The 19,135-nt window shown below is 38.5% G+C and overlaps 1 protein-coding gene across 2 annotated transcripts; it reads right to left on the minus strand.

Annotated features, from left to right (window-relative positions):
- Positions 1-1,858: 1,858 nt before the first annotated feature.
- Positions 1,859-18,981, minus strand: LOC144646249 (putative gastrointestinal growth factor xP1). 2 transcript variants are annotated; one of them, XM_078505793.1, is made up of 5 exons: positions 18,909-18,981; positions 10,893-11,007; positions 9,030-9,161; positions 8,389-8,529; positions 1,859-5,125 (listed from the first exon to the last, which is right to left on the minus strand). In XM_078505793.1, the coding sequence occupies exons 2-5, from the start codon at positions 10,990-10,992 to the stop codon at positions 5,112-5,114; spliced, it is 387 nt and encodes a 128-aa protein (XP_078361919.1). In that variant the 5' UTR covers positions 10,993-11,007; positions 18,909-18,981; the 3' UTR covers positions 1,859-5,111. The 2 variants fall into 2 exon arrangements, with proteins under 2 accessions (XP_078361919.1, XP_078361918.1); XM_078505792.1 differs by lacking the exon at positions 18,909-18,981 and adding an exon at positions 17,306-17,413.
- Between the last annotated feature and the right edge of the window lie 154 nt (positions 18,982-19,135).

Here is a 19,135-nt window from a genome sequence, read left to right on the forward strand (position 1 = left end):
TAGAAATAGTCTTACTGGGACTAGCTATCGAGCAGGATATTGAAGCAAATTGTTAATACACTTACCAAGATGTGTGTCCTAGTCAAAGCTATAGCGCGACAGCAAAGCAAGCACGTAACACTAATTCGACACGCGACGAACACGTCCCCAGTAGTGAGCCTGCGCGTTCCTTTACGCCGATGCCCCGGAACCGAGATTGATTGCGCGGGAAAACGTTCATTCGTTCCCAAGCTTCTGAACGCTTCGTCACTCATCAGTGAAGAAAATAGCCCTGTTGTGATAACATGCCAATTAACGATCAACTGTAATGAGACCAACAGTATGCCGTAAAATTGCGCTTAAAGGGACTATGTCACAGCTAAGTTAATCTTATGTTATTAAATTTTGCCAAATATTGGCTATGAAACTAAACGTTTGCAAAGAAATTAATTCTTTGATACTAAAAATTACAAAACCATAGCTTCATTGCAGCCAAATGTGTCTCCCGGGCGTCATAAATTAAAGTTACAAGCAGACAAGATTAACTTTGAAAACTGTTCCGCCGGACCATATTTCAAAAGCCCACATCGCAATCCGTTTCAATCTTCGACACTTTTGGCCATCCGTACCTCGGCTTTTGCATTTGGTGTGTTAATTAAATATTCCCTCACTGTTTTAAGAGGTTATATTATACATTTAAACAAATTTGATGGTCATTTCCTATGCCTAAGCTTGGCTAAAATCCGTGACACGGTCCCTTTAATATATAACTTAGAAAGGGTTTTGGGTGGACTTATAAATGGGGGGGGGGGGGCTTTTAGGCGGAATGAAAAATCTTTCAAGAGGAAGCTACCGCAGTGTTGATCGAAATACGTTTTTCATTACTGGTTTTGAATTTAGCTTAAAAACATCAAAATAAATCAAATTCATTTTACAGTCAACTCTCGCCTTGCGGACACCCCGCTATTGCGGACACTCGCTATTACGGACAAAATCCAGATCCCCGACGAATAAGGTTTGACTGGAAATGACTCCCGCTATAACGGACTCTCGCTATAGCGGACAATAAACGACGCCCCGAGCGTGTCCGCTATAACGAGAGTTGACTGTAATAATTATTTGGAACAATATTGGGAGACGGGGGCTTATATCCGGATGTATTTTTTCTATACAGGTAGATGGGCCTTAGCCGCTTATAATTGGGATTTTACGGTATGTGAATACGCCCTTTGCAGGATCCTGTCACGTTACTACGTCAACAGAAAAAGAAAAGTAACTAAATTGTTGTGGACCAGGGGGGGGGGGGGGGAAGAAACTTCCTTTGTTACACGACTCAAAAAGTAATCATAGCGGTGCCGGGCAACCGAGACTACGCAGTAGCTATCGAATGGTTGCTAAGGGCGTAGTGAATAGCTCGACAAAGTTCATTGTTTAGTTCGCATGATTTGGTCTTGACCGTGCACAAAACACAATAGCTATTTACATTTTGATTGCTTCTTTGAAGTCTTCCGGACATCAAAACAACAAACAGTAGCTAACAGTGATAACGGTGACCAGTCTGGCAAAAGTAAGGCTTGTGAATTATACTAATTAAAAATAACTCCAATGGTTCTGAAATTATTTCCCATTTTTTGGTTGTCAAATTTCAACCGTGACAAATTTTTCGCTTGTTATTCCAGGCCGCCAAAACATTCTCAGTGGCTTGAGACATTAGGTGTAAAACATCAAACGCAAGCACCGCGACTGTTCGCATTTCACACGCACGCAGTCATTGATATTTAAATCTTTCTGAGAAAACAAAACTTTGGTGTGACGTCTTTCTTAGCAACGGCTTGATTGACATAGACTCGCACCGTTTCCAGGCACTGCTATGTATTCAAAGAAAAGTGCCGACTTTCTTCCCCCCCCCCCCCCCCTGGTGTGGACAAACCACAAGTCTGACACAATTTCTGAAAACCGACAAATATTTTCTTTGTTGAAGAAAAGAACACTTCGTTTCACACTAGTTGTATGTCCTTTCTCGTAGATGGAAACGCTAATTCGATCTTCTCACTTTTTAACTTTACGTACCGCATTCACACACTTGATAAACTGAGTAAACACACTCCAATTTCTTAAGTCCCAAATCAACGGTGTTTATTCATGAACATTTACGCTGTACTTCAATTTATATATATAAATGTAGAAATTGTTGCTCCTCGAAATTCAAACGAATTTCTCATAAGCTGCCTGTCTGAAATACGCACTGCACTTACAGGCAACACCGAGCATCTACGTAAGTCTAACGTTTAAAGATTATATTCTGATTTTGACAGTCATGATAATAATCAGTTGTGCTATTAAAGGGGTTTTGTCACGTATTTTACCAGATTTACTACGATGCGAAATTATTTTGCGAAGAGCTTAATTCCATGAACTTTGTGCAAGTCTTTTCATCGTCCTGTGTCAACACTGCCTGGTGTGTTTTAAAGAACATTTTACAACAGTGTATCGACAAACATGCGCCGCTCATTGAAAAGAAGGTCAAAGGGAGACTCTGCCCATGGTTGACTCAAGAGGTCAAACGGGAGATGAACTTGAGGGATGGTTTACTTAGGAAAGCTCGCAGGACTAACTGTGAATTGGACTGGTCATCGTACAAGCGACAGCGTAACAGAGTAACAGGCCTTATTAAAAAATGCAAGAGCAAATATCATCAAGATATTCTAAGAGATAGTGTCGACTCTCCTGATAAATTCTGGTGTGCCATTAAAAAGCTGTATCCAACGAAACTACCATCAGAACAAGGATCAGCGTTTCAGATAAATGGAACGAAGTCTACCGATAAGAAATTCATCTCAAATGGTTTTTGAGACTTTTTTACTAACGCTGCCATCAATTTGAAAAGAAAGTCGTTTTTGCTTCGTGACTTTGTTTGGTGCAAACCTAACGGAACGAAACCCCCTCTTAGCAAAGAGAAATTCCTTTTCAGAGCTGTGAAAGAAGCAGATATTCTGAGGGAGCTGAAAAAACTTAAACGAAAGAAAGCAACTGGTCTAGATAATCTGCCCCCTGGATTACTTAAAGATGCCGCAGAAGTCATCACAAAGCCTTTAACTTTTATCATTAACTTATCCCTCGCAACTGGAGTTGTTCCAACCGATTGGAAAGTGGCCAAGGTGATCCCTCTGTTCAAGTCTGGTTCTACGGCAGAAATAGACAACTACAGACCAATTTCAATTCTCCCTACTCTGTCAAAGATTTTGGAGAGAGCTGTTTATAAGCAAGTAGTGACACATCTTGAACGCAACGGCCTTATTTCCGAACACCAGTTTGGTTTTAGATCTAATCGCTCAACTGAATTGGCGGTAACTCTGTTTACAGACTTAATCCGGAAAGAAGCAGATGGCGGGAAAGCTACAGGAGCTGTGTTCATTGACTTAACAAAGGCGTTTGACACCATCAGCCACTCAGTTTTATTAGAAAAACTGTCTTGTTATGGCATACAGGACAATGAACTGAACTGGTTTACGGATTATCTGTTTCTCCGGAAGCAGCTCGTCCAATTTAAAGGAGTGCTGTCTGAACCTAATCCTGTTTTCACAGGTGTTCCCCAAGGAAGTATTCTAGGTCCGCTATTGTTCTTGATTCACTTTAATGACGTCCATCAGCCGCTTCGTTACTCCAAAATTATCACCTACGCAGACGACACAGTTATTTTCACCTCCTCGAAAGACTTGGATGCTATACAACATAATCTCGGTGAAGACATCAAAAGTCTCACTGACTGGTTTAGAGACAATGAACTTATCATCAATCTTAAAAAAGGAAAAACTGAAGTTATGTTGTTTGGAACAGCGAAAAGATTAAATTGTTTCGATGGCAAAGAATTAAACTTGACGGTAAACGGATGCCGCATAAACACGACAACAACCTACAAATACCTCGGCGTTCATCTAGATCCCACACTAAATCTTGACACGCACTTTTTCAAAACGTACAAAAAAGCAGCTGGGAGAGTAAACTTATTACGACGAATCCGTTCTAACATTGATGTCTTTAGCGCTGAACGCATCTACAGGACAATGATCATGCCCATTTTCACTTACTGTGGTCAAAGTACGCTTGGTTGGTCAGAAACACGCAAGCGCAAAATCAGAGACCTGGAACAACGAAGTCACAGGACCATTCTGCCAAATACTACATGTCTCACTTGTGAACTCCGCCTACCCACAGTCGAGAACACTCTAATGAGAAAAGCCTGTAATTTTGTTTTTGACTGCCTACAAGGCAACGTTTGCACCCCTTTTAAAAACTATTTTAATTTTTTAACTCATAATCGTGATACGAGGAACTGTAGAGCCACTGTTGTTCTACCTAAAGTGAAACTTGAATTTGCACGAAAAAGTTTTTATTTCTCTGGTGCAAATATTTTTAATTCTTTACCTTTAAAAACTAGGCAAACTAGCAGCAGGGTTTTATTTAGGCAGTCTTTAAACGAATTACTTTTATAGGTTAGGTAAGCATAATTTAATAGATTTTTAACTTTTTAACTTTTTATTCTTTTATATGATTTATTTTTATATTGTTATATATTTTTCTTTTTACAGGACCCCTTTGATAACAGTACTCATGTACTGAAGGGTCATCCTGTTTAAAAATTCGTATTTTATTATTATTATTATTATTATTATTATTATTTTTATTATTATTTTTGAACCGCCAAAATTTTTTATTGTGTCATAGAAAACCTTAAAATAGTGGTTCATTTTTTAAAAAAGATATTTGCTATATATGAAAAATGAAACTGTGAACAAGCGTCTTTGGCTGCGGAAAACTCGGATGGAAATGGATTGCAATTTGAGAAATTAAGGCTTAACTTTTCAAATTGTTTTCGCGCGTCTTTAAAAAAATTGATATTAATAGCCGTAGCTTTAGATGTTCAAAGATAATGTTTTTCATGGGTAAAGTTGCGTACCACTACTTTCAGAGCACTTAAGACCAAAAATCCGCGAAATCCCCGTGCCGTAGCCCCTTCAAGCACACTACTACACCTTGAACGTTTCAACGAGGGGTATAGATAAGTTAGCATTAACGCACTACTGCACTATTAAATGAAATAACTTGCTGCAAGATCCCGGCTCCTCCGTCTTTCATGACGACACATCTGAAATAGAACAAAAATATATTATTCAACACTTAATATTTATATCATCCATGTCTATAATAAGGGCCTCGCAAAGGGGGAGTGGGGGATCCATGTTTCCTTGCTCCCCAAAAAAATTCCCCTGTGTTCCTTTGTTCCCTGAAACCCCTGGGGGAGCTTCTATAATCGCACCTTTTTGGTACGCTTCGACGGCATATCAGGCAAGTTGGATCGAGAATGTGGGGGTCGACCCATTATGCTCCAAGAATTGAGTGTTTTGCTCCTTGGCGTCGCCCTAAAAAGCGGACTATCCTGCTCCAAATTATTCTCGACAGTAAATGCTCGTAATTATGCTGAAAAAATGCTGCTCCAACCTATCCCCCAGATATGGCCTCCATACCCCTCTTTGAATTGAAGAAAAATGGCCCCTTCATGTTTGATATCTTACATTTAAATTACAGACTCCTATTCTGTATTAAAATTACACAACGCCTAGTATTGGGATTTAGAGCGCATTCATGTGACCTCAATAGAACATATTCACGATAACCGCCATGATGGTTTTCATATTATGCTGCAAATAAGCAACGTTGTCCGCTAATAATAATAATAATAATAAAACTTTATTTAAAGGAGAAGTTCACTCCAGAATGGCCATTTATTTTCTTTACGCCAATAAAAAGTTTACACAAAGATATGTTATTCACCAAAATTTCAGCCTCCAACGTTCGCTATAACCCTGCGAAATCTTTCCCAAAACTCGACAACTGAACGCCGCCATCTTGGAGCTGGTAATATATGCGTGACGTCAAAGAGCTCAGCCTGAAGTTTGACGGGGAAATTTTAATCAGAGTCGAAACTCCTTGTTTTTTGTATTTCTTGGAGCTCTGTTTGAGCAAAATAGAGCTGCACAAAGAGGCATTTTGTCAAACAAAAGCCACTTCGAAGAAACAAGAAGTTTAGAGTATTTAAATTTTCCCACAAAACTTTAGGCTGAGCTCTTTGACGTCACGCATACATTACCAGCTCCAAGATGGCGGCGTCCAGTTGTCGAGTTTTGGATAAGATTTCGTAGGGTTATAGCGCACATTGGGGGCTAAAATTTTGGTGAATAACATATCTTTGTATAAACTGTTTATTGGCGTAAAGAAAATAAATGGCCATTCTGGAGTGAACTTCTCCTTTAACCCTTTCAGTGCTAAATTTATCCAAAAACAGGGTTTTTTTCTACCGTTAAACTGAATTTTTGATGCTACGATCCTGAATTTCCTTTAACTTTGCTTAAAAAGCATTTTTCCACAATGCAGCAAGATTTTGATGAAGATTCCATTAAAAAATGTTTTTTTTTTTTTTTTTTTTTTTTTTTTGCGAAATCGTTTCCATTTTTTTTCTTGCTCCTTTTCCTTTCGTTTCTCTTGGCTTTGTTATTTCCACTTCTTTCTACTGTATCCGTCCTTCCTTTAGACCAAAAAAGTTTTGATTAAAACATTGGTAAACCCTGAAAAGAGGACCTCGATCTTTTACAGGTGTTTTGGCCTGTTTAAGCACCGATTTTGCGCTAAAAAGTGATTGACTTTTTCTCGATTAGCTCTGTCAGGATGCGACCGATACGCAAAATGAATAGTTCTTTGAAAAGGTAAACCTTTTTATCACTAAAATCTGCTGACTTTCAAATTGATGACGTTACAAGTGGTTCATTGACTGCTCCTCCAAATGTCGAGAAAAGTCGACTTTAGCAGTGAAAGAGTTAAACTCGAATTTAGAGTAGCTTGACAAGCTAATATTTCCGAGAACGAAATATTTGATAACAAAAGATTAAAATAAAAATTACTATTTACATATTCAAAATTGACTTATATTAAGGTCGCGGGGGACACCTTAGGCTCATCATTATGCATTTATTTAAAGTGTATGCACGAAGTACAACGACTGACATCGACAACTTTACGAGATATTTATGACTGGACAAAAATATGGGCGCGTGCGTGTGATTTGTAAAAAATCCCTGTTTCTTTGATATTTAACCAATTTAAAGCAACACTTAGCGATATACGTTCATATAGATTGAAGGAAGTCTTTAAGCTTATTTTCATTTAGATTTGAATATTTCTGCAACTCAGAGTAATCACAAAATATTTGGCATAAACAATAGTTCTCACCATAAAAGCGTGGAATATAATTACCATAATTACATCTTTCCTTGGCAAAATGATCGTATTTAGGTCGGGACACCTTCGGAAATCTCAAAGTTTGGACTTTTCCGACAATTTTGTGGCAGAGAATACAGCGCGGATACAAAACTTCATTACTTGCCACTGCAGATAGGTAAACTATGAATACTGTAGTGTGTCATAACAGAAGCGGAATTTTAAAAGAGCGCTTTTAGAAAGAGGTAGAAGACATTGAATTCAAATTTGCGCACCTAAACCGCCATAACGTTCCGCAAACTCTGCCACAAAATCATGTTTTTCCAAATTTGGCACTAACGAGGCTATAACATCGCCGTTAAATGCAATCTACCAAATAAAAGATGACATTCACAATCTTTCGTCATTTCTTTATGTCTCTGTAAAATTTGAGCTTAATCGCACCCATAACAGCTGAGAAATAAGCGTTTTAAAAGATGCAGGTCAAGCAAAATTTTCCTTCATGAATTTATGCATGCAGTTGGTATCCCCCGCGACCTTAACTAATTATAAAAATTGTCATTTACATGCTTCATGAATTGGCTTTGCTGATGTGCCTTTTGAAGTCTGATAAGTTGCACAGCCTTATAAAATTGGGTTGAGAATTCCATTCTTTTGTTGCCAGATAAGTAAAGGAGTGGAGACCAAAAGTTGTAGTTCTACAGTATTCTAGGTTTGGGCATTTCCAGTATATAGTTTCCACGCAGGTTGTATGAAGTAGAACGGAACGAGAACATGTTTCTCATATAGGCTGGATAGTCATTGAAAAATAGACTTTTGTACAAGATAGTAAGGAATTTACAGATGCGTTGATTGATCAAACATTGAGATGATGCCGTTTCTCGGAAAATAGGCTCGTCGAAATAGTGAACTACCTGCGCCAAAATCATATTTGGAAGCCAAGTTCTGGAATAATGATTTTGTTATCGAGGTTAATTTGAAAAAACAACTGGTCGATTACTGCATTTGTCAACTACGCAAGCCGTTTCAAGCCGAAAACAAACATGGCGGCTATCGTGAAGAAGGTCTATATTTCAATTCATTTTGAATAATTAATTAATTTTACGAAGAGTTAATAATATTCATTTTGCTATTTACCCCGTCGTGACCTAAAACACCACACAGTGCCACGCAGACTGTCATCCCAACAACATCCCAATTCTTCACATTCTTCTTTAGTAATCCCTGGCCTACCAAAACCACAATCTCCACGAAACCAATGAGGAAAGTCACAAGAACCTGTCAACAAAATTGACTAGAAGTTAAAAGCCTGGAAATGCTGGAGTTTCTTAAAGGGACAGTGCCACGAGAAGTCTTCTACGTTTTTGTGTAAACTATGCTAGAATTATGAGTGTGCACTTACTGGTCAACAAAAAAAAACCTTGAACAACACCAAATTGGCATAAATTCGTTCTCCAAGATGTAAATAAGCCGCGGGCTCCTGGCCGCGATCAATGGTTTTTAAGCAATTTGTTTCCAATACTAGGGAGGTTAAGCATGACGTTAACGGCAGACGGCAAACGGCAAAGACAAAACAACGCCTAGTATTGGGATTTACAGCGCATTCATGTGACCTGAATAGTTCCTTTGCAGTTTATACATATGCATTCCTTTGAATTAGTGTATTAATTAAATTTACAGAGAGCAATTATATTCATCATCCTGACTTTCAGTACAGCTTCATGGTTATCCGATTTCTAATTATCCATACCAGGAGCCCATGTCCATACCTCAGTTACCTCGATAAAAACACCATGGAGCGTTGGTCCAGGTGACGTTGTCATAGCAACATCCATTAGCTTCACATTCTTCTTTAGTAATTCCTGGCTTACCACAATCTTTTCGATGCGGCTTAATCAAACCGCATTTCTCTGTCAACAAAATTAATAAAGGTGAGGCTGGATAATGATAGAGTTTCCTTATAATTACAGCAAGGCGCCCAAAAGTGTGACCACTTTTAATTTATTCACATTCTTCCATACAGATTTAATCCAATCAGAAGTCAACTGGAACCTGTCCTTGGCTTCTGATTGGATGGTGGTTGCACGAAAGAATGTGAATTAATTAAAGGTGGTCACACTTTTGGGCGCCTTGCTGTAATATGCTGAAATTACTCCAAAAAACACGATTTTTCAACCGTTAAATTGATTGTTTAGCGCTACGGTGCTAAATTTCTCTAAATTTTGCTAGAAGTGCACTTTCTCACACTGCAGTAAGATTTTGATCAAGTTTTCATGTAAAAATGTACAATATTTTACTTTGGCACATACGTTTAAGCCATTTTTGTTTTTGCTGAACCGTTCCGATTTTTTTTCCTTGCTCCGTTTCTTTTCGTTTTTTCCTGCTTTCTTATTCTCTCTACCTTCTACTCTGTCAATCCCTTCTTCTGGCCTGAAAATTTTTGATCTTTATCAATTGGTAAAAGGCTGAAAAGAGGACCATGATCAAGTACGGGTATATTGGCCTGTTTTAACACCATTTTTACACTGAAAACTGGTAAGTTTCTTTCGATTAGCTCTGTCAGAATGTAGTCAATATTCAAAATGGACAGTCCTGTGGAAAGATTTATCCAACCTCTATTAGTTGCACATCACAAAAATCTGCTGACGTGTAAGCTGGTGACGTCACAAATGGTTGAATAGCGATTCCTCCAAATCCCGGAATAATTCGGGCTTAGCATAATAAGGGTTAATAGCACACCATGAGATTAGTAGATCGGTATTCCCCCATTAATTAAAGATGTATCAGGCGAGTGAGTAAAAAGGTATCACGGGGGGGGGGGGGGGGGGGTACTTCCCCCAAATGCCAAAATGGGCCGGGTATGTGCCGCCCAACGGGGTCGAAATTTTGGCTCTCGGTCTAGAACAGAGTATCCATTTTAAAAGACGATTTCTAGAACGAGGTATGATATTTCAACGCACGAAAGTTTCAAATTCTCAGCAGCCAAAACGAGGTGCTAAAAATAACCTTTTTCTTGAGCGGGGTATCATTTTCATTGCAAATTCTTTCTAAAACGGTGTGCTACTTTGAAGACCACGGCGGCACATACCCACCCAAAACCTACGTGAGTATCCCCTCCGGGGGTTATCACCATCACTGGCGTTCATAGATTTGTTGGACATAAAAGCTTTACTGAAGAAGTAAAAAACGCGCCCGAATACATTGTTGAGTTACAAAAGCAAGCTGGAATTTTTAAGAACGCCCTGACGAATGCCTTTTCAATTTACCGGGCGGCAAACGCCCGTGAATTTACAAATTAAAATTTCTTGTTTTGTCCACAAGGCGACTCGTTCGTCCAGCTAGTGAATTTTCCAAACTTGTTTATCTTCGATATCCACAAGTCACGTATTTTAATCTTTTAATGAATTATTCCTTTCCTTGCTCTCTCGTAAGGACCAAATGGCTTTCTTTAGATTAAAGCCAAGCAAGCACCCAAGGACAAGAATGTACTTGTTCAAGCCCGGAGTTTAGTTATTTTGATTGGTAGTAAAAATTTAGTCAGTTGCAGTACCATTCAGAATATTGTATGCAGTTGATTATAATCTCATCTATATCATGACCATTTACGACCAAATAATCAGATTCTTGGAAACGAGACATACCACCTAGGCCTCTCTTAGCTTTTTCCTCGTAACTTCTTCGCGGAACTGACGTCACGGCTACAATTAGGACGGCAAGCACGACAACACAAATGGTCTTCATGACACCAGGGCAAATCTAAAAGATATTTTGAACGGTAATCAGTTATATTGAAAATAAACGATTCAGCTATCCATCTCAGATAAAACATACTTATATATTTATGATTAAGAGGCCGTCTTTCTGAAAGACAACCACTCAAATTCGCGTCAAAAAGTTATTTTGCCTGAAACTCTGGCAACTGAAAGACTTTACCGAGGCTAGAACTAAAACAGATTTGGTTTGATTCAAAATGATTTTCTGACAGCAATAGGAGCCATTAAATATTTTGCCCCTTAGGGCCCGCAGCAACGTCTGAAAAATTAGAAAAATAGGCATTTTTCCAGCCGCTGTCAAATATTTCATTCGCATCGAACACCGACAACTTTGATATCAATTTGTTCATAAACATTTCTAGTTTTCTAAGAAAGTAGCAACTTTTCCCTCGATTTATCTGGAAATGCGAAATCAAGGATATAATGGCCACTACTGATTGGCATCGAACGAAGGTTGAAAAATGATCTTGATTTGAAAGCGAATATTTCAATTTCGGGACCTAGGTGATAACTCTACTCTACACAGTCGAAAAGTGTAGTCCTTTATCTGCTAAAATATGCAAAATCACATGTAGTTCACAAAGTTCACAAAGTTCACAAGAACCATGTGAACTAAAGGTAAAGTCTCACGTGTAGTTATTTTGTAAAATCGTCAGTGGAACTTCAAAATTTGTCGATGCTTGGTGTTGATAGAAATGACTTCTTTTGATAAGATTTTTGAAACAGTAACACAGAAGTTTGCAATAAGATGTAAAAAACTTTGGTACATAATTTTGTCCAATTAATACTCGAAGTCCTGGCAAATTCCGTCTTAAACTATTAAATATTAGTAGAATTCTACTAAAAGTATACAAATGCAAATGCTGCAATCTATTAAACATTAGTAGAATTCTACTTAAAGTTCACAAATGCAAATGCTGCAATCTGATTGGCTATCAGCCATGCATTAGTGTGCAGTGGCTTTAGGTCGTCTACAAAATGGCGACATTTTCTCGTTTCTTCGAAGTTTCGAATGAGCTGGATTCTCTCTATGGGCGCGCGCCTGCAGGGAATCATGGTAGTTGAATTCATCAAACCATGCGCGAGACTTAGCAACGATAAAAATCCCGATAACTCGAACCCTCAATAACTCGAACTTCCCGCTAACTCAAACCTTTTCTTATTCCCCTCGAAACTGTTTTCTTTCTTATTTACCCTCGGTAACTCGAACTCCCAATTACAATATCTCGAACCTTTTTCGATTTCCCTTGAAGGTTCGAGTTCGCGGGATTTAACTGTACCATGATTCCCTGTAGGCGCGCGCCATAGAGGGAATCGGCATTCAATTCCCGAGAACACTAAAGGGAGGACAAAATCGTTACACGAGCTTAAAATGTCAAAATGTCATGCATTGAGAGAGTCTATTTTAAATCATTTGAGCTGTTCGTATTAAAAGATAATGGGACTTTACAAGAATAAAATTAAAGGAAGTAATTAATTCTTCGCGTTGGTAAAAATCAGTGATCTGTTGTCTGAGTTCAGTGATTTTCTAAGAAATCTCTGTTCTGGGTCATAAGTTAACAAGATTGCGTTGTAGAGTTGTGAAAGAAAGCCGACTTTTTTATTGTTTGTCTTTAATTCATGTTTCGTAGACAGACGATGTTTCGAAGACGGATAAATTTATTCAGCGGAGGCATTCTGCTCGAAATTACAATCGCCCAAACAAACGGGCCAACATTTTCTACATGCAACACGCGAAACATAGTAGTTGAAGGCTTAGAAATGAACATATGGAACAGCTATCCGCTTCAGGAGTTAGATAATCGGTTGGTTCGTTCTCCTCTACAGCTTTCTATACGCAAAACAATCAGATTTCTATCATGTTGTATTCTATTCTTTCATGCTTAGTGCACCTGGAGCAGTCAGCAATGAAAACATTTCATAATTTTGTGACTTTGCAAGCAAAGAAACCTGGCAAGCATTATCAATATTGAATAATGCATCGACAAATTGCTAGGGAAATAAAAGCAACTCTTTTCCTTGAATTACATGAGAAGGATAATTAAAATGGGCATCGCAATCGCCCGCAAAATTACAAGCTGAAAACGAGCGAGCACTCATGACACGCAAAAACAACCAAGAACCCCAGACCATGGTTTCATGCGAAAAACTTTGATTGCCAACAACAGCAGATGCTTTATTACCAAAGTTTAAAAAAATACAACTGCTTTTGCAATTGGCACCAAAAAAAAACATGCTTTTCAGTCAGTTGAATTAGTTTCTTTGAGTCATTCTGCATTATTATGCGGGCTTCTTTTCCTCACGCAAAACGAAGAAACTCGTACATTTTGAGCTCCGAAGGCATTTTGGTGCATGGTATTCAATTATTATCGAATTCATTGGAAACAAATCGATCTTTAGCTAAGCAAAGTATGCAGTGACTTGTTTGACATAAACGCCTATCTAAGTTATTAATCGGGCGTGGCCGATTTAAGGTTTACCCTTTGGTCGTCCTAGAGCGTAGTCTCCTGGCGCGGCCAAAAAGACGGGGATAGCTCGGGGTTGCTACAAAACCGCTACGGGTGACGCATACCGCAATGGTTTTCATTTTAGTTTTGACAGGAAATCGTTGCAGGCACACTTGGTCGACTTTTGGGTTAATGTGTAATCAGGTTGTGTTTTTTTGCTTCGGCGGAAGGACAGAGAAAAAAGCTTACGGGGCAAAGTACAGTATGGGGCCCAGTTCTCGGCCACTTTTGACGTAAACTTGTATTTCTTACCTCAGAAGAATCGCAGGAACTTAAAATTTCTCCCAGAGCTAGCTACATTATTCAGCTTTTTGGTGTAAAGCTATCGACCGGTCAAAAATTAATTTGCCCGAGCAATAATAAAAATAAAAGCTCCATTTGTGGGCCCAGTTCTCGGCCACCTTGGCCCAGTTCTCGGCCACTTTTGACGTAAACTTGTATTTCTTACCTCAGAAGAACTGCAGGAACTTGAAATTTCTCCCAGAGCTAGCTACATTATTCAGCTTTTTGTTGTAAAGCTATCGACCGGTCAAAAATTAATTTGCCCGAGCAATAATAAAAATAAAAGCTCCATTTGTGGGCCCAGTTCTCGGCCACCTTGGCCCAGTTCTCGGCCACTTGACGTAAACTTTATTTCTTACCTCAGAAGAACTGCAGGAACTTGAAATTTCTCCCAGAGCTAGCTACATTATTCAGCTTTTGGTGTAAAGCTATCGACCGGTCAAAAATAATTGCCCGAGCAATAATAAAAATAAAAGCTCCATTTTGGGCCCAGTTCTCGGCAACCTTGGCCCAGTTCTCGGCCACTAAAAAGCTTGTCCGTAATTATCTGTAAAAAATGCTCAATTAATTTTCACAGTCATAAAATCACTCTGTAAACCTATTTATACTATATCGATCCCAAATTATTTTTATGATGTTTTTACTTTAGAAAAGAAGGATTTTAACGCGCCTAGTTGCCTATGTGCAGGTTGGCAAAACGATGTGTGACCCGTGCATAATAGGAAAAGTAGAAAGAAAAAAGAGTCAGCAATATTATTTTCTCGACAGAGAAAATTTAAAAACCAAGCGCTAAGCTGTGAAGCGAGCAGGGTGGCGGCGCAGAAAAAAAAAAAGACCAAAAAAACAACGTAAGAATACTAAAAGAAAGTGAATTATTCTACGTTTCACATGCCAATACTCGATGGTGGGGGCGAAAAATACGAAACTACACATTGGAGCCGTAAACAAAAATTTTTTGGGAATGCAAATTCACCTACCTCCGCGTAAACTCGACGTTGAGCTTTCTAACGAATGACGATCAAACTCAAGATACAAACAATGAATCAGTCTACGTTGAAGGAAATACCTTTTTTTTTGATTCAACTGGAGTGTGAAAAAACGCGTTAAACACAAAGTGGCCGAGAACTGGGCCCCAACTGTATGATACACAGGAGCACTATGACAAGTTAAAGTTATTTTTAAATGAAAAAGGTAACTCATGAGTCACGCATTTTTTTTTTTTAGAAAAAGCTTATAGATGGGGTGTATTGTATTTTTGAGCCTGACTCCGCCATTTTTTTAGATGATGATTGTAAGTGTAAAAAAAATTAGTAACGGATTAGATAGAGAAAGTAGAATTTTTTACGAAAAGAAAAAAAAAAAATGTAAAATAAAATTTTTTACGAATGGGGAAAATTAGTAGTATTAGTTCGGCGGCGAGTTGGATACACTATACACGTTAAATAAGACCCACTGAGACACGCCTGAAAGCAAAGGGAGGCGGGGGGGGGAGCGCGGCGGAGAGTCAGGTGAGCGCGGTGTAGCGCTGTACGAAAAATAAACAGAAATGACTTTGTTTTTCGACGTATACTTGAGCATCTAGTTTTTAGCGTGGAAGTTTCATAAGCACATGTCGTTCTGCAAACCCCTACTAAAACAACGGGATGATGCATGATTTGTGCATATTTCTTTCTTCCACTACTTGACGTTGTTGAGTGCAGTCGTTTTTATTGCTCGCACGAGGTAGAACGGGGCCCGTCCAGAAATCAAAGTCAACGTAAATAAGGTGACGGGCCTCACGACCCTACGGAATAATATTGCCGATTTTAATCGATTATGCCTGACTTTTTAGACTTTTAATTTGGGGGAGTATGTAAATAAAGGTGACGGGCCACACGACCCACGACGATGTAAGTATTTTTTGAAAAGAAGAGAGAAAAGTGAAAGTAAGGGGTAGTCGTTTATAGTAGTAGTTAAAGTTAGAGACCCGGAGAAAAAATTTTTAAAAAAAAAAAGATGAATAAATATAAGAACAGACGAAGACATTCCTTAACCTTTTAAGTATATACACCAACAACACCAACAGTGGGAGAAGAAAAAAATGGAACCATCAAGTTGACCCCCATCAAAAACACTAGGATGTCACGGGGTTTGTGTCCGTCTGCCATTTAAATATAATTTTTTCCCACGATTTAAAAGATTTGTTAGTGGTAAAATTCCCAGTAGATAAGCCGTATACATAAGTAAAAAATTCCACAAAAGTTTACATAATAGTTTCCCGTAAAGTTGTGTACTCCCACAAGTGAAGCCTGGAAAAACCGAAAGCGACCTTCAGGAACCGCACCTATATTACCAATACACTGCACTTTAATCTTAAAACGTACTTAATCGTTTTTTTGTTAAAATATTGAAACCATCATTTTAAGTTATGCAACCGACAACGTTCTAATATTATTTATGCACACTACAGCTCATGCAAGCCCTGTGACTTACACACCAGTCGGATGAGTGCTTAACTTAGTAACTGCTTCGTGGTTTCTGCTGTACTGAACCCTGCCTTTCAAGGCAAAGCGCCCGATTTTAAGCTTCTCAAGCTTCTCAATGTTCTTGTTGAGAATAAATTAAAGCGAGATCATTTCTCGACCCTTGCCGCAAAATGTCTCGGACTGTCGTCATCATTGGCTTGCAACTTGCTTTCAAAAGTTAAAAGGTAAATCTGCAAAAAGATTAAAATTTAACCTATATATACCCGGCCTGACCAATCGATGAAAATCCATGATCGGAAATCAATCGATATCAGTCGATGATGGTTAGTTAATTGATATCGATTGGCATCGGCCAATCGATGACCAATCAATAGTCACAAATAAAATTTCCTTAATTACATCGATTGCCATCGATTGTTATCGATATCTTGCGGTGTACTTGGGCATCTGAGGACATTTCTCCAGGATATCCAGAAATAGATTTTAGCAATCCTAAAACGACTGAGCTGACCCGGAGAACTGAGCGTACGAGCGTACGTCATATTGTACCTGCACATAACAGAACAACTTAACAGTATGTCACGCAAATGACAAATGAGGTATTGGTAACTTTTCAGAGCCACTGAGTTGATGTAATAACACCCATATTAAATAAAACCAAAAAAACGATCGATGACAGTCGATGAAAATCGATGAAATTAAAAATCACAAAATTTTCCGTCATCGATTTCCAAAATCAATCGATTAATTGGTATCGATTATCATCGATTATCGGTTTCATCGATTGGTCAGGCCGGGATATATAGCTAAACGGGAATGACTTTTGAGCCTCGACTCATTGAAAAAAAATGTCGTCGAGGCCGGGCAGCACCCAGCACGAGATTATGAAACCAACCGACAACCCGTTTTAACGATTAGACTAAAAACTGAAATGCAAAATTGAAAATAACAAAAAGAGGAAAGGCGTCACCATCATAATACTAATAGTTCAATTTAACGAATTTTAAAACTGAAGCAAGTAACCTACCGTTGTAGATGTGATTGGAAATGTTAACGCTACAAGCTCCTTTGCTTGGTTGCCTTGTTAAATGTTAAGTGATAACACGAGACATTCTTACTTACCGTGCGACTATTTGAAACGGGTCACTTGGAACAAAATTAACCAATCAAAAAGTGAATAGAAAACAAAGAAGGGCGACACGAATTGATTATGCTGAACGAAAGACCTTTTCATTTTAGTGTCAATGGTATTTAGCTTAATAAAACGAATTGGGGACACTATTTATAACACAGACAATAGTCTGTTTTTAAACACAGACAAGTAGTTATCTTTGAATATGCTCCACAGAATGGGATAACTATGCATACTTCCTAAGCAACTAACTGTTCAGCGAATAGACCGCGAAGTTACTACTGAAGACATGTTGCCAAATTGCAGTGTACATTTTTCCAGCAAACTAATAAACAGATCTAGCAGGGTAGCAAAATACACGACCAACTTGTATATTTGTTGGAGAGGACAGTTTAATTAAAGGGTTGAGCTATCTAATAAATATGTATGCATTGAACCATTAAAGTATAAATAATGCGAGGTGTTCTTATGAGCAAGATAATGGGATTGACTTAATAGAGTACGCAATTAATCCTCCCATTGCAAATATCAGTGGTTGTTCGCCTGGATCCAGTTATTTTCTTAACAGCCTGCATTCTAGGTCATGCATTGCTAACATAGGGTTTTAGAGTTGGGAAAGAAAGCGAAAGCCTGCTAGTGATTTTTCCAGACTGTTTTCTCTTTTATGTTTGGTAGACTGGGAAGCCCCAATTAAATCGTTGCTCCGGGGTAAGGCGTTCTTCTGGAATTTTTAATCGATGATTTTCTAAGAAACCTCCGTTCTGGGTCATATAAGTTATCAAGATTGCGTTGTAGAGTTGAGAAAGAACGGCGAAAATGAATTTTCTAGATTGTTTTCTCTTTTATGTTTTTTAGACTGGGAAGCGCCAAGTTAATTGTCTTTTTAGGGTAAACCGTTCTGCTGGAATTTTTATCGCCCGCCAATATAGTGAGAGGGACATGGGCGGGAACCTAGAAATAACGTTGCGCGGGAGAGGAGAGGCGGGATGCAGGATTCTCAAGATGTTGGGAACCGGGGGAAAGGGGGAAAATGTTGCACTATTTCGTAATATATTGCAATAGAAATAGCAAATAGAAGCGGGAAACTGAAAGTATGCAGTGACTTCAGTTGTTTGACATAAAGGCCTACCTAAGTTATTAAGAATAAAAGCGAAATAATTTCTCGACCCTTGCCGCAAAATGTCTCAGACTGTCGTCAACATTGGCTTGCAACTTGCTTTCAAAAGTTAAAAGATAAATCTGCAAAATATTAAAATTTAACCTATATATAGCTAGACGGGAATGACTTTTGAGCGCCTCGACTCATTGAAACAAAATGTCGTCGAGACCGGGCAGCACCCAAATAGCACGAGATCATGAAACCAACCGACAAGCGGTTTTAACGATTAAACTAAAAACTGAAGTGCAAAATTGAAAATAACAAAAAGAGGAAAGGCGTCACCATCATAATATTAGTAGTTCAATTTAATGAATTTTAAAACTGAAGCAAGTAGCTTACCGTTGTAGATGTGATTGGATATGTTAACGCTACAAGCTCCTTTGCTTGGTTGCCTTGTTAAATGTTAAGTGATAACACGAGGCATTCTTACTTACCGTTCGACTATTTGAAACGGTCCACTTGGAACAAAATTAACTGACCAATCAAAAAGTGAATAGAGAACAAAGAAGGGCGACACGAATTAATTATGCTGAACGAAAAACTTTTTTATTTAAGTGTCAATGGTA

This window comes from Oculina patagonica, chromosome 3, assembly GCF_052425735.1.
Source record: "Oculina patagonica isolate OP01 chromosome 3, crgOcupat, whole genome shotgun sequence".
Lineage (NCBI taxonomy): Eukaryota > Metazoa > Cnidaria > Anthozoa > Scleractinia > Oculinidae > Oculina > Oculina patagonica.